Raw genomic sequence first — 20,491 nt, 5'->3', positions numbered from 1 at the left:
TAAGTGATAACTGCTTAAACTAGGGATATTAAAACAGACAGAGGAATACAGGAAAAGTGATCGGTTGGATTTTGCAGGCGATGGAGAGAGACAGAGAGGAATCTAAGTTGAATCTTTGAGCTCTGATTTGGGCACCCACCAACTGATTTCAGGGTGAATAAATGAATGATACTTGAATCAGTATACTCTGAATATTCCTGATTGAAAATATGTTTTATCAGCTAGTAAGGGTACCATGGAAGAAAATTAAGTAATTCTTGTCATTAAAGAAAAAGGGAACAAGTGTTAGCTTATCCAAACTCTTAAAGGCTTTGTGTTCATGTGTCAGAGCCAACACAAACATTTTCTGAAGAAAAATCTTAGTCTTTCTGCCATTAAGAGATGGGATTATTGTCTAGTAAGTATTCATAAAAAGATGATTTATAAATTATGGGAAGTTTATAAATATAAATATAAATATAAATATAAATATATAATTGTCTTAAATCCTTTCTTATACTTCATTATATTGGTTCTTTCTCCAAGATATAACCTTTTATTGCATTTTTAATTAGAATCCATGGAAGAGATTTCTTACAAAAAAACCCCTCAACTTCTATTGAGTAAAAGTATGTCTTCACTTCTTATTTCCCTCTTTGCTAGCTTTCATAAAGCTCAGAGTGGAATCTGTGGCCCATATTTTATAATGGACTCCAGTGCATGCATTTCCATCTATTAATTTCTCAGATTATTATTTAAACTTTATTTTCCTTCTTGTTAGCTTTATCTTTTTTCAAGATTGAGTATACTATGTAATTTTAAACAAAATAACTCATAGTCTTTATGAAATAAAGCAGGATATGTTACTGAGAAATGCAGAAAATAAACAATAAGATTGTGTAAAATACTGTCCTAATTCCCACATCCTTTACTTCTCCACGAAAAAAATTACAGTAATTATTAATGATGCTATTGGGAGTCAATGTGGCCCAAGTGGAGCTAGGGCCTATAATCCTTTGTTAACACTGAAGAAGACTTGATAAGGCAGACATCCTTGATAAAGGTATGAAAACCGAACCTCAAGCTTTTTCTGTCATTGCCTCCCATTCTTTCTCTCTGCCTTAATAATAGTGAAACCAGGCAAAAACAAAACCCAAATAACTTGATTATGGCTGCAAATATCACACAATGTAATTTAACCCAGGAAGACCTGATTCTCCAAACCTGCAGTCATACAAGACAGAGGGTAACTGTGGCAGGGTGAGTGCCAGCCAGTGCTTGACCTTGGTAATTGACAGGAACTTGTCATGAAGCAAACCCAGGCAGCAATTATTTACCAAGCTCTCTGCTGAGTAGTTACAAAACAGTTTTCATGTCCATTATCTGTTAAATTTGCTCAACAGAAATGAAAGGAGCCTCAATTTCTTAGCCTTCTTTTGCCCATGATACCAAAAACAGGATTTATGGTTCCATTATTTCCAGTTCAAATTTCACATCCAAGCACTTCCTTCTTTTCATTGGAGTTTAAAATAGAATTTATTCTTAAAATGCCCTTAAATTGTCTTTACACATTCTTGAGAGATGTTTGTGCACATGAAGAGCAGGTGCACAGACATGCATAAGCCACAGAAGAATTCACAATGATGAATAGAAAATAATATTGAAGAAAATCTGTAGATTAAGAGCGAAGTTTCTTAGTCTTGGCTCAGCTGACATTTGGGGTCAGATAATTCCTCTTGGTGGGTAGGGATGGAGCTGTCCTGTGCATGGTAGGTTGTTTAGAAGAATCCCTGGCCCCTACCAACCAGATTGGTAGCAGCCTAATTTTCCTTGGTGACAGCCAAAAATATCTCCAGATATTGTCTAATGTCCCCAAAGTTATTCCTGGTTTATAACTGATCTACACTCTAATTTCTTAGGTAAACTGTAACCAATTTGTACATAAACTGCTTATGATGGCTACTAGGTAGGTAATACTATGGTTTTGAGGCATTTTATTTCGACAATGTGCTTTGAAGAGGCCAAGCCAACCATTTGAATGTCCAGATGAAGCTTCATGCTACACATCTTTTTTTAATGTCCTTAGGGGTGCACTAGCCTGACTTATTCGTATCTCTAACTAGGTATTTCTAGTGTCTAGTTTAAATCTGGTGTGAAGAAAAATGGCTGACTTCTCAGCCCCTTATGAAGGTTCTAGAAAAGATTATTTCTTATTTCTTCTCTGAACATTGAATCATTAAGACCCTATTTGCATTTAAGCTTTATATATATTGTAGGTTTTCCATAACTTCTTTTTTTATACAATCTTCATTTTTGAATTTTTAGGGGCTGGCTATTTCTTTCTTTCTTGTTGTTTTATTACAGTTGTCCCAATTTTCCAACATTGCTCTCCCCTCCCCAACCCACCCCGCATTCCCGTAGTCAATCCCCACCCCATTGTCATTGTCCATGGGTCACTCATACATGTTTTTTAACTAGGCCCTTCTCCGTCTTTCCTCCCTTTACCCCCTCTGGTCCCTGTCAGTTTGTTCCTCGTTTTCATGCCTCTGGTTGTATTTTGCTCATTTGTTTGTTTTGTTCATTAGGTTCCTATTATAGGTGAGATCATATGGTATTTGTCTTTTACCACCTGGCTTTTCACTTAGCATAATACTCTCCAGTTCCATCCATGCTGTCGTGAAAGGTAGGAGTTTCTTCCTTCTTTCTGCTGCATAGTATTCCATTGTGTAAAGATACCACATATTTTTTGAACTACTAACTTACTGATGGGCACTTAGGCTATTTCCAGCACTTGCCTATTGTAAATAATGCTACTATAAATATTAGGGTGCATAGGTTCTTTTTCATTGGTGTTTTAGGGTTCTTAGAATACAATCCCAGGAGTGGAATTGCTGGGTTGAAAGACAGACAGTTCCATTTCCATTTTTCTGAAGAAATGCCATTCTGTTTCCACAGTGGTTGTACCAGTTTGCATTCCCACCAACAGTGCACTAGGGTTCCCTTTTCTCCACATCCTCTCCAACACTTGTTGTTTGTTGATTTGTTAATGATGCCCATTCTGACTGGTGTGAGGTGGTAGCTCATTGTGGTTTTAATTTGCATCTCTCTGATGGCTAGCAACACTGAGCATCCTTTCAAAAACTTATGGGTCCTCTGTATGTCCTCCTTAGAGAAGTGCCTGTTCAAGTCCCTTGCCCATTTTTTTTAATTGGGTTATTTGTCTTTCTGGCATTGAATCCTATGCGTTCTTCATATATTTTGGGAATCAAACCCTTGTCCAAAGTATCATTGACAAATATGTTTTCCAACACAATTCATTCCCTTTTTATTTTGATGATTTCTTTAACCATGCAGGAACTTTTTAATTTGATGTAGTCCCATTTGTTTATTCCTTTTTTTATTTCCATTGCCCTGTATTGGTGAAAATATTGCTGGGTGGGAGATCTGAAATTTTACTGCCTATGTTTTGCTAGAGGACTTTTATGGTGTCATGGCTTATGTTTAAGTCCTTTTCCATTTTAAGTTTATTCTGGTGTACAGTGTAAGTTGGTGGTCTAGTTTGATTTTTTTTGTATGTGCCCTACATGAGAAACCTACAGCCAACATCTAAAAGCTTTCCCCCTCACCAGGCAAAAACTAAAAGCTTTCCCCCTAAGATCAAGAGCAAGGTAAGGATGTCCAATTTCACCACTTCTGTTCAACATGGTAATGGAAGTTCTAGCCACAGTGATCAGAAAAGAAAAAGAAATAAAAGGCATCCAAATTGGATAGAAGGAAGTAAAACTGACATTACTTGCAGATGACATGATAGTGTACATAGCAAACTTTATAGGTTCTACCAAAAAACTACTTGACCTAATAAGTGAATTTGGCAAAAGAGAAGGATACAAAGTTAATATTCAGAAATTGAAGGCACTTTTGTACGTTTACAATGAAATATCAGAAATAGAAACTAGAAAAAATCCCATTTACTATAGCAGCAAGAAAAATAAAGTACCTAGGAAAAAACTTAACCAAGGAGGCAAAAGACCTGTACTCAGAGAACTACAGAACACTGAAGAATGAAACTGAGAAAAACACAAATAAATGGAAGCATATACTGTGCTCATAGACTGGAAGAATTCATAACTTCTTTTAGTATAAAATGAATTTTAAATTATTTGATTGTTATCCATTTAACTCTAAAAATCTATATCATCTTAATCTTTTATCTCAGCCACATACTAATTTATATTGTTATACATCTCTATAAAATTGCTTTGTTATTCTTAATTTATGACATTTAATGTTCTACTAATTTAAATAAGTAAATACATACAAACACACATACATACATAAGTAACTGTGTTTATTTCTGAGGGATTTCTTGGACTCCTGGCATAGGAATCTATTGCTCTAATTTCTTCCCTTGAAAGATTGTCAGGTATGACAGAGCAATAAAAACCAATTTAAAATGCACGTACTTGCTCCAGTGAACTTTTCCTTCCAGTGTCTGCATCTCACCAAGGATGGCAAGGAGAAGAGACGACTTCCCACATCCCACTTGCCCCACAATCATGGTTAACTGACCTAGAGAAATGAACAAAAGATATAACAGAATGAGAGGGAATTTTCTTGATAAAATAAAAGCAAAATACATTTAGAAAAGGCTGATGTTTCACAATCAATGGCTCAGTTTTGGTCTTTGGTAATAAGGTATTCCCAATAGCTCCTTTCTGTGATATGTAAGTTTTTTGAAAAAAGAAAAAAATTTAAAAGATATATAACTTAATTTACTATTTTTCAAACTATAAGAATAGTTGGAATTAATGGACAAAACATTGAAATATTTGCCTAAATTATCTAGATTAGTTTTCATTTTATTGTTCAGTACATTTAGGAGAAAAAGGCAGTTTTGACTAAATCTGGTAATTGGGATAAGTGACTTGGGCTGTTATTAAGGCGTCTTCTCTAATCTCTTATATTGATTTGCATGTATAACAGAAAAATCCCAAGCTACTGACCATTAGGTGAAGTCAAAAAATATTTCTATTCAACTATCCAGACATTTTAAATAAAACATATTATTTCAGCCATAAATATGTTGAAAATGTCATCAGTCTTCATTAGGGGTAAAAAATTTTTTTCTTATCTATTCTTTCTTTAAATTGTTTCTCAGAATGAGAAACCCCATTATTTAAACAGGAGAAATCAACAACTGAATTGATTACAGTTCATTTGGACACTGTCCAAAAAACTACACTCAGTAGTAAAAAGGCGAGTCTCATTTCTAGTCGTTTCCATACAGACAGTCACGAGCTCCCTGGTGCAAATAAAGTAACTATAAATAACTTTTGTCTTTCTTTTCTTTAGGCTAATTATCATGAGAAATCAATGGTTGTGATAATTAACAATTACAAAATTTAGTAACCAATGATTCTTACCTGTTGGGATTCGAATATTTATATCGGATAATGTAGCTAAACCACTGCCCCATGAAAAGTACCCATTTGTGACCTAGAAAATACAATATAAAAGTTAAATTATAAAATTACATAAATATGTAGGATCAATAATAATCCAATTAAAAATAAATTTTCTTTTTAAAGCACTGATGGGCTTTGAATACAAGAGAGAACACACAGTGATGAAATTAGAGTTATAACTATTTAAGAGGTACAAGTGGAAAACAAAAGAGAATGGGAGTATTGTAAAAGGAGGGTCTCTGAATTAGCGACATTATGAAGAATATTGAAAATTTGGGATTGCTGGGCATTTCTTGTGAGAAGTCTTAAAAAGCAATCATCCCAAATATTTACCAAGTAACTCTCTTCACTGATTGTTTTCTCACTACCAGGCAAGTCTCAGAACCCTGGTGATGCAGCAGAAATAACTACAAATTATTCTGCACAAATGATTCTGTTACCTGAAGAAGAAGGTTTTGTAATAAATGAGTTTCTCGAGCCATATGGATTCATTGTTTTCACTGAATTTAAAGAAAGAGTAAAGAGAATAGAGGAATAAAACACAGAAATGAGGCACCACTGCTTAGGAGTGTAAACCTCAACAACCAGCAAGGATCATAAGAACTTAATTAAAATCATCCAAAGCGATATATTGCTTTTTTGCTATTATTGTATTTTTGCATTCCATTTCTTTTAGCAGGCTTCAAGTGGACTTGATAGTTGTAATAGTTACAATAATGAGGGAAAAATAGGTATAATAGAACCCAAATATTGAGAAGGTGGATAGAGACAGATAAAGGGAAGAAAAAAATTTGAAAAATTACAGGAAATTAAAGTAAGAATACACTTTGCTTATAAATTATTTTTTTTGTTCCCAAATCACAAATGATGAAATTTCTAAGCACATTTTTTGGAATTTTGCAGAACGAACTGGTGATATCTAAATTGTTGATAACTAAATATATCTCTAAAAACATCTTCATAAAACAACTTCAAGAGTAAAAAAAGTTATTTGAAAGGCTAGATTGTATTTTTGCAAGTAGGTTTTCTCTGGCTTGTAAAATGTATGGCATTTATGCATGAAATATCCATCACATAGATAGGCAAGAAATTAATCCTGGGAAGATGGTACCAAGAAGGTTGAACTACTAATTGCTTTACAAATTTTCTGAGTACCCACTATCTGTATCGGGCCTGACATAGGCTGCAAAGAAGGTATAATAAACCCCCCTTACCCCTATGAAGCTTGCCATTAGATGAGTAAGAAAAAACCATGGATGCAAGTGTAACATAAGACAGCATGGGATAAGTAGTAAGCAGACAAAACAAACAGTAAGTAAAATAACAGATGAAAAATAAAATCATTTATACATGAAATGGCTAAAAAACTGAAGAAGAAGAGTCCTTTTAACTAGTTTTGAAAAAGATACTGAATTTCAATGAAGGCACTTTGGGGTAGAGAACTACAATGAGAATAGGTACAAGATCAGAAAACTGTGAAACATATTTTGGAAATAATATAGGTGACTGAGAGGGGTTTCAGATACTATGCATAAGTGACAATTAAAGCTCAGCAAAATTATACAGCCACAGCCTCAGAGGCTGAGCATCCTCCTTTCTCTAAGGCAGGAAACAGGAAGCTACGAGAGCTGTAAATTAGATGGTTTGGAAGAGGGTCAGCATGGAATGGAGAGAGGCCCTGCATGACAACCTTGATGCTGTCAGTGAACTGGGAGTGAAGTTTACCTGCAGAAAGAGTAGGTGGAAGAGAGATAGGAGGTGGAAGAGAGCAGCGAGAGCTGAAGAGCTACTGTAGACTCTGGAAAATACTGCTGATGAGAGGCACGCAAAAGAATTGCCAAGAACTACCGAGGGTCAGCTGAGGTTGGAGATAATGAATCTTTGGTCATGCCCACTTGGAGCACTGTGCCATTTTCTCCATAGTACTCAGCAGCCTGCTTATAGGACTGTAGGAGATTCAAGGTTGGACTGCCTACAGAACGGTGCTAAAGAACTGGGAGAAAAGAAAAGGGCTCAAGTCACTGGAAGTTTCAATGACACTACAAACAGAAACAGCGACGGTGAAAGCCTGAGACAGCTGGAGGGTCAGATCTGATGTAAGTGACTGATTGGTACTGTCGAGTTGAAAATGTCACAGAAGCAGCAGCCCCAGGAGGTGGCTGCTTCCAGGAAGTGTAAACACAAGTGAGGCTGTGGAAGTGGAGTGACCATAGATTTAAGAGATTTCTGAACTGGTACAGGAGATAGGCTGTGCACTTGAAAGTTTAAATCATGTCCACGCTTGGCACCAGCTAAGGTAAAAAGATGAACTGAAAAACAGATACTTGAATCTTCAGGGAAGTGAGGGAGTGCAGCTAACACTATAAATCTTTGCAAAGGTTCACTCACTATAGGGTAGGTGCGAAAATGTTCTTCATAGTAGCATTTGCTACAGAGGGAAGATGGAGACAAACCTAGCACACATCACTGGGGACTAAGGAAAACACAGTGTTGTATGCTACTGCACACAGCAATGCAGATAGAAGGAGCAGGCCATCGTAAAGCATCTCAGTAAGCTGAAAGCACATTGATGCTCATGACAATGCTACATATTCTGCAGGAATACGAGTGTGTTTAAGTGCATATATTGAGCACATTAGCGCTGGAACCACAATGATGAGGAGCCAGGGGGAAAGATATGGGAGACAGCTGCGATGTGTACATTGGGGACTTCAGAGGGAGCCAACATTCTTTGTTTGGTGGTAGCTTCAGAGCTGTTTAGTTTTTCATTTAATGGTACATGTATATTTTATGTAATTTTTGTTGTATTTTTATTTCACAATAAAAATATTGCAAAAAGATAAATGACTTATTACCAATTTGGGAATTTCCACCATGAATAAACAATAATTTGGGCTTGAAGGTGGGCTTGAACTGTTTGGCCATCCAGAAGGATAGCAGACTCTAAGACATTGATAAAGAGGGTTTTGGGGACTTTTTTCTTTGGTGCATGAAGGCAATTTTGGGGAAAAATAATGGCTTTCCATTTTTCATAAAAATGAAAACAAATCTAAAGGGCACACTGAAAAGACATATTTTTAGATTCCTATTATATTGAATAGAAATGTCAGTTAAAAAAGTAACTGTTTCCTTATTGCCCTGCCTGGTATAGCTCAGTGGATTAAGTGTGGGCCTGTGAACTAAAAGATCGCAGTTCGATTCCCAGTCAGGGCACATGCCTGGGTTGCAAGCCAGTTCCCAGCAGGGGACACATGAGAGGCAACCATACATTGGTATTTCTTTCCCTCTCTCCTTCCCTTCCCCTCTAAAGGTAAATAAATAAAATCTTTAAAAAAAAGTAACCCTGTTTCCTTAGATACTCTAATATATTTTTTGTTAGTTCAGCATATTTGAGAACTTGCATCATAGAGGAGAGATCCTTTCTGATCTCTCATTACTTACTTTTTCATAGCCTAGTAGTTCATACCCTATTTATACATTGTAATTGCCTACAAAACTACTAGAATTATTGTTTAAATGATGGTCGTATATTTATACATATTTAATCATCTCTAGGTTATTCTCAGGTACACCCAATGCTAAGAGTCACCATAGCTCTTTAAAATTCACAGGTGACATATTTTATCCTCAAAACAAACATCCTAAAAGGGCATCTCCAATTCAAGATGGGCAGACCATGGGTCAGAGGGGCAAAGCAATTTTCCCCAAAGTCACACATCAAATTAATGACAGAGGTAGGGCTATCAGAGGTTTATTCTACCCACTAACACGTTTGTTCCAAATGTAAATTTATTGTAGGACAGGTATTATGCCGAGCAATAAGGAATGAGAGAAGAATTAAGTGTAGTTCTTGGCTCTATGCTACAATCCACCAAACCCCTCTCATTCTTTGATTGGATGGGCAGTGAAGGGAGTTGGATAGTCAGGAGCAGCTAGGGCAGCTAGTTTTCAAGGCTTAGTTTCCTGGACTCCAGTGGCTCTGAAGTCCAGAGGCTTTGGCTGCTGCAGGCATCTGTTCCACTCCTTGCACAGCACTGACCCTTCCCTGGGGCTTATCCCAACCATCGGTCCTCAGCCTGTGTTCCTCTGGTGGCCTGTTTACAAAAGCACAGGTGCTGGAGAGCATACCAAAGGCTGAGTACAACATTAACCAAAGGCAGTATTGGAAATCTGGGTGAACGCATGCAGCACAGTGTGACCTTTTCCTGGTGGAAGACAATTACTATCTCATTTATTTCCTTAAAAATTGGATTTGTAATATTGGTATTCTCTACAAATCAATCTACTTGGTAGATAAACAGGAGTGTGAGAGGAATGATGTTAGATACTGGCTTCTAAAGCAGATTCAGAAGGACGGCTCCTGCTCAAGCTACTAAAACACACGGCTGAGGCAAACCTGCAGTTGGAAGGTCAGGAAGAACTGAGAATTATAAACTCATGAGGATGTCTTTTTTAAAATGTTAGAAGGATTAGTGATCATCGTAAAAAGACTTTAAAGACACGTTTCAGGACACGTTTGCTGAGCTTCACCATAAAAATAGTAGCATAAATGCTTCTATTCATGTAAGAATCCAGGAAGTAGAACAACCTTTATTGCAACATCCTCTGTGTCCGCAGGACGTAGACGTCTTGTTGATTGCTCATAGCTGTCCAGGTGACATCTCCCAGGCTGTTTCCTGTTTATAGTTTTTGACTGCTGCATTCCAAATGGGAGAGAACACAAATTGAAGCTTTATGAAAAATTTCAGGTTTTACTGAACTCACTTTGCTACATCTCCACTGGAATTCCAAGAAAAAGAAACAAGTAAAGTAAATGTCATATTTAAACTATTTTAATGGTTTCTCCAAAAAAAGACAAATGATAATAAAAATGTGTTCTGCTATCATTTTAAATCTAATTCACAGCTTTTTAAGAAAAAGGAAAATACGAAGATAGGCTATGCTACTTGCAAACGATGGAGGTTAAAGTGCCAACCCCCAAACAAGGTTTACATATTTTTTCTCCAGCGATCTGGGTGAACATACCCAGGCAATAAAAAAAAACACATGCATCATGTCAAAAGGCATGCAGACTAACTCAGGTTAAACTTGATTCCACTTGTTAGGCCACCGGGCCTGTAAATGTTTCAACAGTACCTTTTTTATTACACTCTGAATCATGAAAATTTTGACTCTCATCCACTCACTTGAGTCAGATCGGGCTAACATCACTGGAGGACCCAGTGTGGAGGAAGAAAACCCGTAAAGATCTAGGATGTATTTGACCAAACATGTATCATTTCATAAGGAGACCCGCAAGCATTGTTAAACGACCTAGTCTTTCTCAGATGTTAGAGCATTGTTCCCAGTCAATGGACCACAGCATCCATAATGAAGAGTATACCAGCAGAAACTGGAGAGTCTTCAGATACTTCTAATAAACTCAGGTCATAACTAGAAGTTTACTATTTTCCAATTTGGGGTTTAATTTCACGGGATAAAGACAAATGGCTAAAGAGAAGGTAGAAAATTCAGCTTTGTAAGCTTCTAATATAGAAAAGTTTAAAAGGTCAACCTTTGTCCTAAGGACAAAATGAACAAATATTTCAACATAAGTAATTATCTGCTTTACTTAAATACTTTATAGAGATTGTGAGACTAAATATTAGAACACTTTTAAACTGATAAATTATCTATAAAAGCAAAGGATTCCAGAATTATGAAACTTTTTTTGCCTGGAATTATAGGTTTCGCTTTTTGAAAAATCCATTGAACACTACTATCAGAATTAGGAATGTACTCAAATAATCAGTAATTTAATCCAAACAAGATATTGTTCTTCTGGCCCTGGCTGGTGTAGCTCAGTGGATTGAGCATGGGCCTGCGAACCCCACAATCGCGGTTCAATTCCCAGTCAGGGCACATGCCTGGGTTGCAGGCCAGTTCCCAGCAGGGGACACATGAGAGGCAACCATACATTGATGTTTCTCTCCCTCTCTCCTTCCCTTCCTCTCTAAAAATAAATAAATAAATAAATAAATGTTTAAAAAAAAGATTAACAAATGACTTAAAAAAAAAGATATTGTTCTTCCAATTTCCACCAATTGGTGTATCAACTGAATATCACACAATGAGACAGGCTGCATGCAAATGAATTCACAGATTGAAAAGTCACTGAAAAAAGAACTATCAGTGATTCTGTCGCAGAGAAAATACTTAATGTACTTCAACTGAAAAAGTAAAAGAGCATCTATGAAATTTTATCTCAGTTTTGTTTTTCTTCTCACAGTCTTCACAGATGACCCTGGAAGTGCATCGTATGCAGAAAGTCACTAACTTTTAAGCTAAGTATATTTTCCACACAAGACCGGTCTACGCCAGTACATACATTCAATGTCTCCTAGAGTAATTCTATAGTGGTACTGCCCCCAGAGATCCAAAAGGAATGACTTCATGTTCTTCGCAAAACTAAGGAGAGGGTGGGAGGAGGAGATGTGTTGACAGAGATTTGAGTTGGAGTTCCACAGATGTAATTTGAAGAGACTTTGGCTCTAGAATGTCACTAATTCTCCATGGAGATTCTACAGCCAAAACCACTTAACTCTAAGCTTTTACAGACAGAGCATCTTAAGCGCTCTCAAGATGGAGTCTGCATTGGTGTTATTTTCAAACGCACAGCTTTTTTCACTCCATTTTAAAAAGTTTGTCGTTTGTGGTTTGGCCCATCAGCAGTGATGAATGACCCTGAGAGACATCAGAAGTCCAGTCTGGTTTCAATAACCCTGAAGATATTGGATGCATTTGAAGGGGATTCTTTCTTCCTTCCAAAAATCTTTTCTCAGTTCAATATTTCTTCTAGTCCTCATCTCCTACAAAAGATTCTTTAAATTTCCTTGACTCCACAAACTTGACCTCCTCCATCCCCTTTCTCGAGGGCATCTCACTCTGCTCATCCTCACATCTCTGAGAGATCACAGGCAGTATTGGAAACCTGACCTAATAAGTTCTTTGGTAATTGCCTGCCATCCAAAGTATGGCAAGGCTGGTCTTAATCAAATGCTTGACTTTCCTGCTGCCTCAAAATGTAGACACTCTACGATGTGGTGTTGTCTTTGCGTCCAGGTCCACACAACAATCAAGCACTTTGAGGCACTGTGATGTTATGTCCATAAGCATGGGTGGTCGTTCCTCCTCAGGAAAAATCCCCCCTGCTCCGTAAAATCCCTTAACAGAGAGTAAAAATAACTTTGGAAAAGCCGAAGGAAAAAAAAAACAACCTAAATATAGCCAAATGCTCATCTTAACTGTTTTCAGTGTTGTTAAACACAATGTAAAGAGAAATTTAATATTGAATGACTTCTGATAAAGGCTTTCCAGTCAGGAGAGTGCACATCACAGGGTTTTGTGGTTTTTTGGGTGGTTACATAAATGGTAAGTACATTAACATTTTTCTAACAGTAACATGAATAATTAATATTAACTTATAACTTATAATAGAAAGATGTTTTAGAATAACATCTTTCTATTTTAATCTTACAAAATATACATATTAATTTTAAGACCATAATTTTTAACATACACCTCTCAAGGGTCTAGTCCTATTGCTTTAAATACTATTATTTAATGGCTGGTTTCTCTTCTTAGATGTTAATATATATCCCAAGATTATCAGGTGCAAAATATACCTCTTGATTCCACCTCAACTTAAACCTCTTCATTTCTCTGCCTCCCTATATCAGTTCCATTACCCTGTCGTCAAGCCAATACCCTGACATCCTTGAGTCCTCTTTTCCCCTTATCCCTGCCATCCAACCTATTAGCAAGTCTTTGTAAGCTCAACCTAAAAAAAATGTATGTTGAATTTGATTACTTCCTCACAATGTCCACTGACATTGCAATAAAAACTAATTCTAACCACCGTTTCTTGCCTATGTTATAACAACGTCTTCAATGATCTATCTGTTCAACTCTTGTCCCCACTGACTGACTACTTTCCACCCAGTAGCCAAAGCGATGTTTTAAAAACATCAACAAAATTATATCAGCCCCTACTTTGAAGCTCTCTAATGGCTTCCTATTGCATGCTAATGAGATCCAGATTCTTTTGTAATCTACAAGACCCTTCATTCTTATTCTTATTTTGTCCTTTCTTTCCCTTCTCTACCAGGCTCCACTGTAGTACTCCTCTATTTCTGGAATGCATCAAATTATTTCTCATCTCAGGGTCTTTGCATCTGTTAGTTCTGTGCCTGAAATGCTCTCTTCCTGGATTGCTGGGGCCCGAATACCTACTCTTCTTTCAGTTATCAGTTCAAATGCCAAATTTTCGAAGTGATCTCTGGGGAAATGACCACCCTGTTTCGAGTATCCCAATCATTCTTTATACATACTTTCATTTTTTTTCTACAGCAAAATTATCTCATTTTTCAGTTGTTTTTCATCTGACTCCTGCCTCAAGAAAGTAAACTCTGTGACAAGAAGGATCCTGTCTGCCTTGGTCACTGCTACATCTATAGGACTTGGCATGAAGTACAGGGTAGTCAATAAGTCTGGAGACACAGGCAAATATAATACATAATCCATGTCATATTACATGTAATACATGAAAAAATAATATTGACTATATTTCCAGCCTCCATGTATTGATATATCTTGAGTAAGTATTTGTGCATTAGGTGAGTAAAATGGTGCAATAGGTGAATAAAAAAGGTGAATAAAATTCATTTAAGTTTTAATTCTGGTTCTGCCACTTGCTAATTTTCTGACTTCATTCAATATAACATGCAAATTGAACATATTAATCTGAAAAATAAAAATAGGTAAGTCAAAAGACAATGCAGCAAAAAGTACTTTTTCAGCTAAAAAGTGTACTATAGCTAAAAATATAAGAATATGGTGCATGAGTCATAAGTTGATTTTATATTATTTTTATATAAAGCTTGGTTGTACAACCTCTTACTTTCTGCTTGAATTGAACAGGTGCCGCCTTGGTGATAGAAAGTACAGCATAGGAAACATAATCAATAATATTGTCAGAACTATGTATGGGGCCAGGTGGTTATTAGACTTATCAGGGGATCACTTCATAAGTTACATAAATGTCTAACCATTATGCTGTACACCCAAAACTAATATAATATTGAATATCAAGTGTAATTGAAACATAAAAAATAGATGGTTAAAAAATGTGTTGAGTCTCTTAAGATAATTCTCTGATGATTTATAAAGATAATCCTTATACATTTATTGAGAATTTTAGATTTGTGAGGTTCGCTGTAGAAGCGGTGGCAATCATTCCTCAGACAGATGAACGTAAAGCTCGCAATTTCTTCCAATTGCACCCATTTTAAGTCATCCGTTCTAGGGACTATTCCCTACTCACAGTTTCTATGACAAGAAAGAGCACTTACGACTCCCGTGTGTTTCTTACAGGACTCAAAGGGAAGAGAACCTTCACCAGTCCGCCAGCCGTCATCACCAATTTCATCGCTCAGGAGAAACTCATTCAACTTCTGAACACTGCAGAAAGCAAATAAACACAGAGGGTTAAAAATACGACTACAGACAAGGAAGTTGGACTTACATAAACTCTTCCCCTCTCATCACCCTGTTGAGCAAGCAGCTCTGAGCATCATGTCCCAGGACAAGCTGGAAATTCAGCTCAAATGAACAAGCATCCCAAATTGCTCAGGAATGATGGATTCCCAGGAACTAGGACTTTTAGTGCTAAAACTAAGAAAAACCTCAGAAAAACCAGAGCCACTCAGGTACCTTAAATTAGTCAAATTTCTTTTGCACTATTTTTTTTGCAATTGGATTCATTGTCAAAAATAGTAGCGTTGGAGAGGAACTTGAAACAGGGTGGTTAAAAACAGTAATACCAACGAGGGAAGTACTCATGATGCCAATTTTACAAATGAGGAGACATAAGGGGCAGAGAAGTTAAATAATCTGTCTAAGCAGCATTTGGTGTGAACACACAAACCTGGGGTCCACAGCCACTGGACTCTCTGGCTTAAGCATTACATATTACATGTATTTTCTGCAGCTGGTAAGGAAAGGACCCTCTAGAGAGCAGGTATTTAAAGTGTTGGCCAAGGACCAGCTGCATCAGCCTCACCTGAAATTTGACTAGAAAGAGAATCTCAAGCCCCACCCAAGGCCTATTAATCAATATATACATTTTGACAAGATCCGGAGAGGCTTCATAAGCACATCACAGTGTGCGAAGCCCTGCTCCAGAAGCCTGGCTCGCAAACTGTTTATTATGGTCTCCTCAGGCTGGGCACAAAACTCCTTGGCCCTCCTGTACCCCCCTTTCTAACTTTTCAAACCAGTGTCACGGGATCAGAAGCAAAAACAGAGTCACAGCAAACAGTAACGTGATTTGACAACATCCTCCTATCAATAAAATAATACACTATAGAAAATTCTGTGAAGTTGCAAAAGAAATGTTCCTTTTAGCATTCTAGAATGGACAAACTAGCTCAGCACATGTTGCCTCAACCACAACGAAAACACTGCCTTTGGTAAGATACTAGAAAACATATATTTGAAACAAAGTGTTCTTTCAATATTTTGCACTTGAAGTTATAGTCAAGTTAAGTGCTTCCAGAGAGGTCTGACTAATTTGACTTTGTGACAGACAGTAAATTGAAAAAAACTAAATTTAATTCAGTCTTTTGGTCATGAACTTTCAGCCCTTTATCCTTATGTGCCGTAGAAACTACTTCCTTCCATTGAAAACATAAAGGTAGCTAAAATTCCTTGGGGCAATCGAATTTTAGCTTCCAAGTTATATTTTCAGGCAACCAAAAGAGATAATTGTTTAAGAGCTTTGGCCGAATAATATTCCATTGTACATATATGCCACAATTTATTTATTCATCCATTTGTGGACACTTGGGTTATTTCCACTTTCTGCCTATTGGGAATAATGCTGCTATGAACTCAGGTGTACAAATACCTATTTACATCCCTACTTTTAATTCTTTTGGGTATATACGCTGCATGGTATGTTAATCCTATGTTAAATTTTTCGAGGAACCGCCATACTTCCCCACAGTGGCTGCACCACAGTTCTGGTATTCTCTTTCTTCTTCCATTGTTATTCAGTGACAGCTGTCCCAATTTGCCCCCATTGCTCTACCCCACCTCGCCCACCCCATGCTCCTCCAGTCAATCCCCATCCTGTTGTCCATTTCTGGAGTTCCTGACTCAGTTAAACACATTACTGTTGTAGAAATATGGATAAACCTTGAAGACACTATGCCAAGTAAAATTAGCCAGGCATACACACACACAGACCAACTGTTGTATGATTCCACTTGTATGAGATGCCTAGAACAGCCCTGGCTGGTGTAGCTCAGTGGATTGAGCGCAAGCCTGGGAAGCAAAGAGATGCCTAGAACAGTCAAATTCATAGTGACAGAAAGTCAGTGGTGGTCACCAGGGACTGGGGAGAGAGGCAAGTGGGAAGTGATTGTTTACTGAGTACAGAGTTTTGATGTGAGGAGGCACAAAAGTCCAGAGATGCATGGTGGTGATGGGTGCACAACAGTGTACCTGTACTTAACGCCACTGAACTGTACACTTAAAACAGTTTAAATGGTAAGTTTATGTTATGTATTTTACTCCAACTTCAGAAACAGAATTTCAGAGCCCCCTCCCCAAAAAAAGAGCTTCCATTTGTGTGCCCTTTTGAGTGTTTGCAGCAAAGCCTGACCGTTGGAAATGCCTTAGGCACTGGCATTCCACTCGTCGTACATGGCATTATTCTCTTCATTTTTTAATTGAAGTAGAACTGACAGGTAATGTCATATTAGCTTCAGGTGTACAACATAATAATGTGATATTTCTGTAAATTTCAAAATTATCCTACTAGTTGCATCGATCATCATACATTGTTACAAAGTTTTCTGTGATGAGAACATTTAAGCTATACCTTAAAAGCAGTAGTGAAAGACTTTCTTTACTTTTTATAGATTTTAAGTGTCATTCTGTTCCTAATGTTTTGGAGACACGGGATTTTAAGAAGCACAGCTTCATCAATCAAAGGACTACCTCAAACGATCTTACACTGTGTCCTTGCACACAAGGAAAGTACAGGGCCAAGCTCATTTGCCTCAATAACTCTAAGTCCAGCAGCTTCTGGCATGCATTACTCAAAGAATGTTTGTTGAATAAATCAAAGAAGAAATAAATCAATGATTCAGGCACTTAAGTCAAGTCAGTTGACTGAATTCTCCACTTCACTTTTCTGGTACACATGCAAATCTTACTGAAGATTTTATGGAATTACTGGGCTCCATTATTGCTGAATAAGGAGAAACAACGGCCTTTGAACATACTTGGGGAATGGGAGAGCTTTCTTTTCCCTTTATAACACCCCCCGTTTGGAACTCCAATGACAATGAGCACTGGAGAACCCAACACGAAGCCTTCCCTGAATTTCCCCTTCCTGTCCCCTCCCCTGCCTCCTCCACTCTAGGCTTTCCAGCTGAGGGTTCCCTGCATTGCTATTTTGTCACTGTTTGTTTACTGTCTATCTCTCCCATTAGACTATGAACACCTTAAGAGCAAAGACTTTCATCTTCAGAATCTACCTATGCCAAAGACATAGCATAATAATCCCTTAAGAAATGTCTGGTGAATGAATAAATGGGTCACACTAAAAGCATTTCGTGTTCATATGAGGTCCTTTCAGAAATTAGAGGAAAAACAATTACGAAAAACGCATGAATCCTGACCAAGGGTGAAGTAATTTCCCCCATGCTGCCAGGCTTATATTTTAAAAATCCGAATCTGTTCACACAACAATTCTTTTTTTTAAATAACAAATGACACCCCTTGCCCTTTAGCATCCTTAGCACCATCTGCACGCCTCATCCCCTCTCTCCACATCAGATCCTTTCCCCAACTGCACTCAACAACTTTCACCGCACTAAACACACTGCTTATTTCACCGCACTTAAATACACTAAAGACCTACTTATTCACCTTTTCCTCTTGCTTGTGTTGCTTCCTTATATAGAACATGTCTTTTCTTCTTCTTCAAATAACTAAGTCTTACTAATTTTTAAAGATCCCACGAGGGATCCACCATCTCCTTTAAACATTCACTGACCAGACTCTCTGCCTCCTCTCTTGATGAGTTTCAATGATCCCCATGTGGGTCCCTGGCCTTCTGTGTAGAGCACTGTAATAGCATAAGACATTGTATTATCATTAGTTTTCTTCCTTCATCTCTTCAACTAGACTGTGGACTCCCTGTGAATTTCACACTACCTCTCCTCTTTGCAACCTAGTGCCTAGTAATGCACCCCAAATATTAACAAATGCATGTAGACCTGCAGAAATCTCTCTCTGAGGTGTGGAATGAAGATTATTAAAATGGTGGTGAATTGGTAAAATGGGGATTTTTCAAAATATATTGTTCATGTTTTATCTCCTTAATTCCCTCAACCTCCATAAGCAGAAGCTCTTAGTGTGCACATCTGACCAGTGAGGAAGTTGAGATATAGGGACCCTAATGAATGTGAGGTTAAACAATGAGTATTCCATGGCAGTGCCTGGGTTTCAAAGCAGGTACATTTGAGACCAACCAATTTGCTATCCTGCTTCCATTATCTTTACTAGTCAATATTTTGTTACTTCCTCATATATTTAGCTAGTTTACAAACATATTTAACATTTTAATTACACACACTCATTATTTTCTCACTCTTCCAGTTTCACTTTGAGTTCTTATACACAGCTTGAGTAACCTTGTACAGGTATCACACTAATTGGAAATAATTCTTTTTGTGGCCGACAGTTACATGTTTTTCTTGTAATTTTTCTTGATGTTTTTGTAAAACAGGCACCAGATCAAAGTGAATGTCTGTGCTCTACAAAAGATATCAGTAACGATTTACTTGATTAAAGGTAATTGCAATAGACAAGCCAAGCATACAATCCTTTAGGAGGAACTTGAGAGAAGGGACACAAAGTTATTTTCCACGAAGCAGAGGATTCTTTTTGTGCATGTTCCCCTTGGCAAATAACATGTTTGGACATAGATGTTGCATTATACATCAAATAACAGAAACCTAAACTCAAATTATTTATAAAGGATGTAACATATGAATTTAAAGTCTCCTCTAGAAGGGCAAAACACATAAATTACTTTCTTATAAATATAATGAAGTGGAGAACTGAAGAAAGCATCCTGAAAAATCACTCTTACTCAAATAATTTATTTTAGATAACACTTTTCTTCACATCTCACTCTGTTTTGCAAATGCAGACTGCAACACATCATTATAAAATGTCCAGAGTGCTCAAATGCTGTGGAGTCCTGGGGTCATGAGGAGATGACCTGGAACATAAGTGCCTCTCTTATGTTCCATTTTATTATGTTTCTACTGGGTCTCACCCATTAAGCAATGTGAAGGACTTTTGTTTCACGAGCTAAACATTTTTAAAGGAAAGCATAGAACTTCTCCGTAGCCAAGAATTTTACGTGGCATGGAAATTTCCTAGAGTAGAGACATTTACAAGTCTCTTACATGCACCGGTAACACAGCTGGGGTGTGTGCTGCACCCCACTCTACCCCACCAAATTTCTGAACGCATTTAAGAATGCACGAACAACTTACGACTTCCACAGTCCTAAAGATGAAGCTTCAAAACCAGCTGACCTAAGTCCCTGATTATAAACAGGCTGATATGGGCCAACTGGCATGGAAGACTGGTCACGGGTTCCCAGGCACAGAATACGCCGAGCCCAGTCCGTCAACAATGGGAAAGTGCTCAACTGGGTTCCCAGAATCAGCATGCGATGGGAAAAGCCACTGGCCTCTCTGTGGACTGCTCATCTCTGTGGGGCCCACAAATCAACCACGGAAACTCATTTCAGAGAAGTGTTTGTAAGCAGACTCCATTTGGCCTATGGCTTTGGAAATCTGGAGCTGAGCCCTGAAAACAGACTGGTCTTTATCAACCTGGCAAATGCCTTTTCCCTGGGACACGGGGAAGAGAGAGTGCTACGCAAAAATACACAGGGAATATTATCAACTCTCAAATTA

The 20,491-nt window shown here is 37.5% G+C and overlaps 1 protein-coding gene across 6 annotated transcripts in view; it reads right to left on the bottom strand.

The window, feature by feature from the left end:
* The window catches only part of ABCC9 (ATP binding cassette subfamily C member 9), a 119,885-nt gene that overhangs the window by 61,672 nt on the left and 37,722 nt on the right, over positions 1–20,491 (bottom strand). For all 6 annotated transcript variants that reach the window (XM_037033969.1, XM_037033970.1, XM_037033973.1 and 3 more), the window contains exons 15-18: positions 14,834–14,942; positions 10,033–10,140; positions 5,403–5,475; positions 4,443–4,548 (exon numbers count right to left, since the gene is read on the bottom strand). In XM_037033969.1, coding sequence (XP_036889864.1) covers positions 4,443–4,548; positions 5,403–5,475; positions 10,033–10,140; positions 14,834–14,942 — 396 coding nt within the window. The remainder of the gene's footprint in view (positions 1–4,442; positions 4,549–5,402; positions 5,476–10,032; positions 10,141–14,833; positions 14,943–20,491) is intronic.

The sequence above is a fragment of the Sturnira hondurensis genome, unplaced genomic scaffold (genome assembly GCF_014824575.4).
Source record: "Sturnira hondurensis isolate 20B ecotype Veracruz unplaced genomic scaffold, ASM1482457v3 Scaffold0021795, whole genome shotgun sequence".
NCBI classification, from domain to species: Eukaryota; Metazoa; Chordata; class Mammalia; order Chiroptera; family Phyllostomidae; genus Sturnira; species Sturnira hondurensis.
Note: the sequence above shows the minus strand (reverse complement) of the source record. Positions and strands in the feature narration are given on the sequence as shown.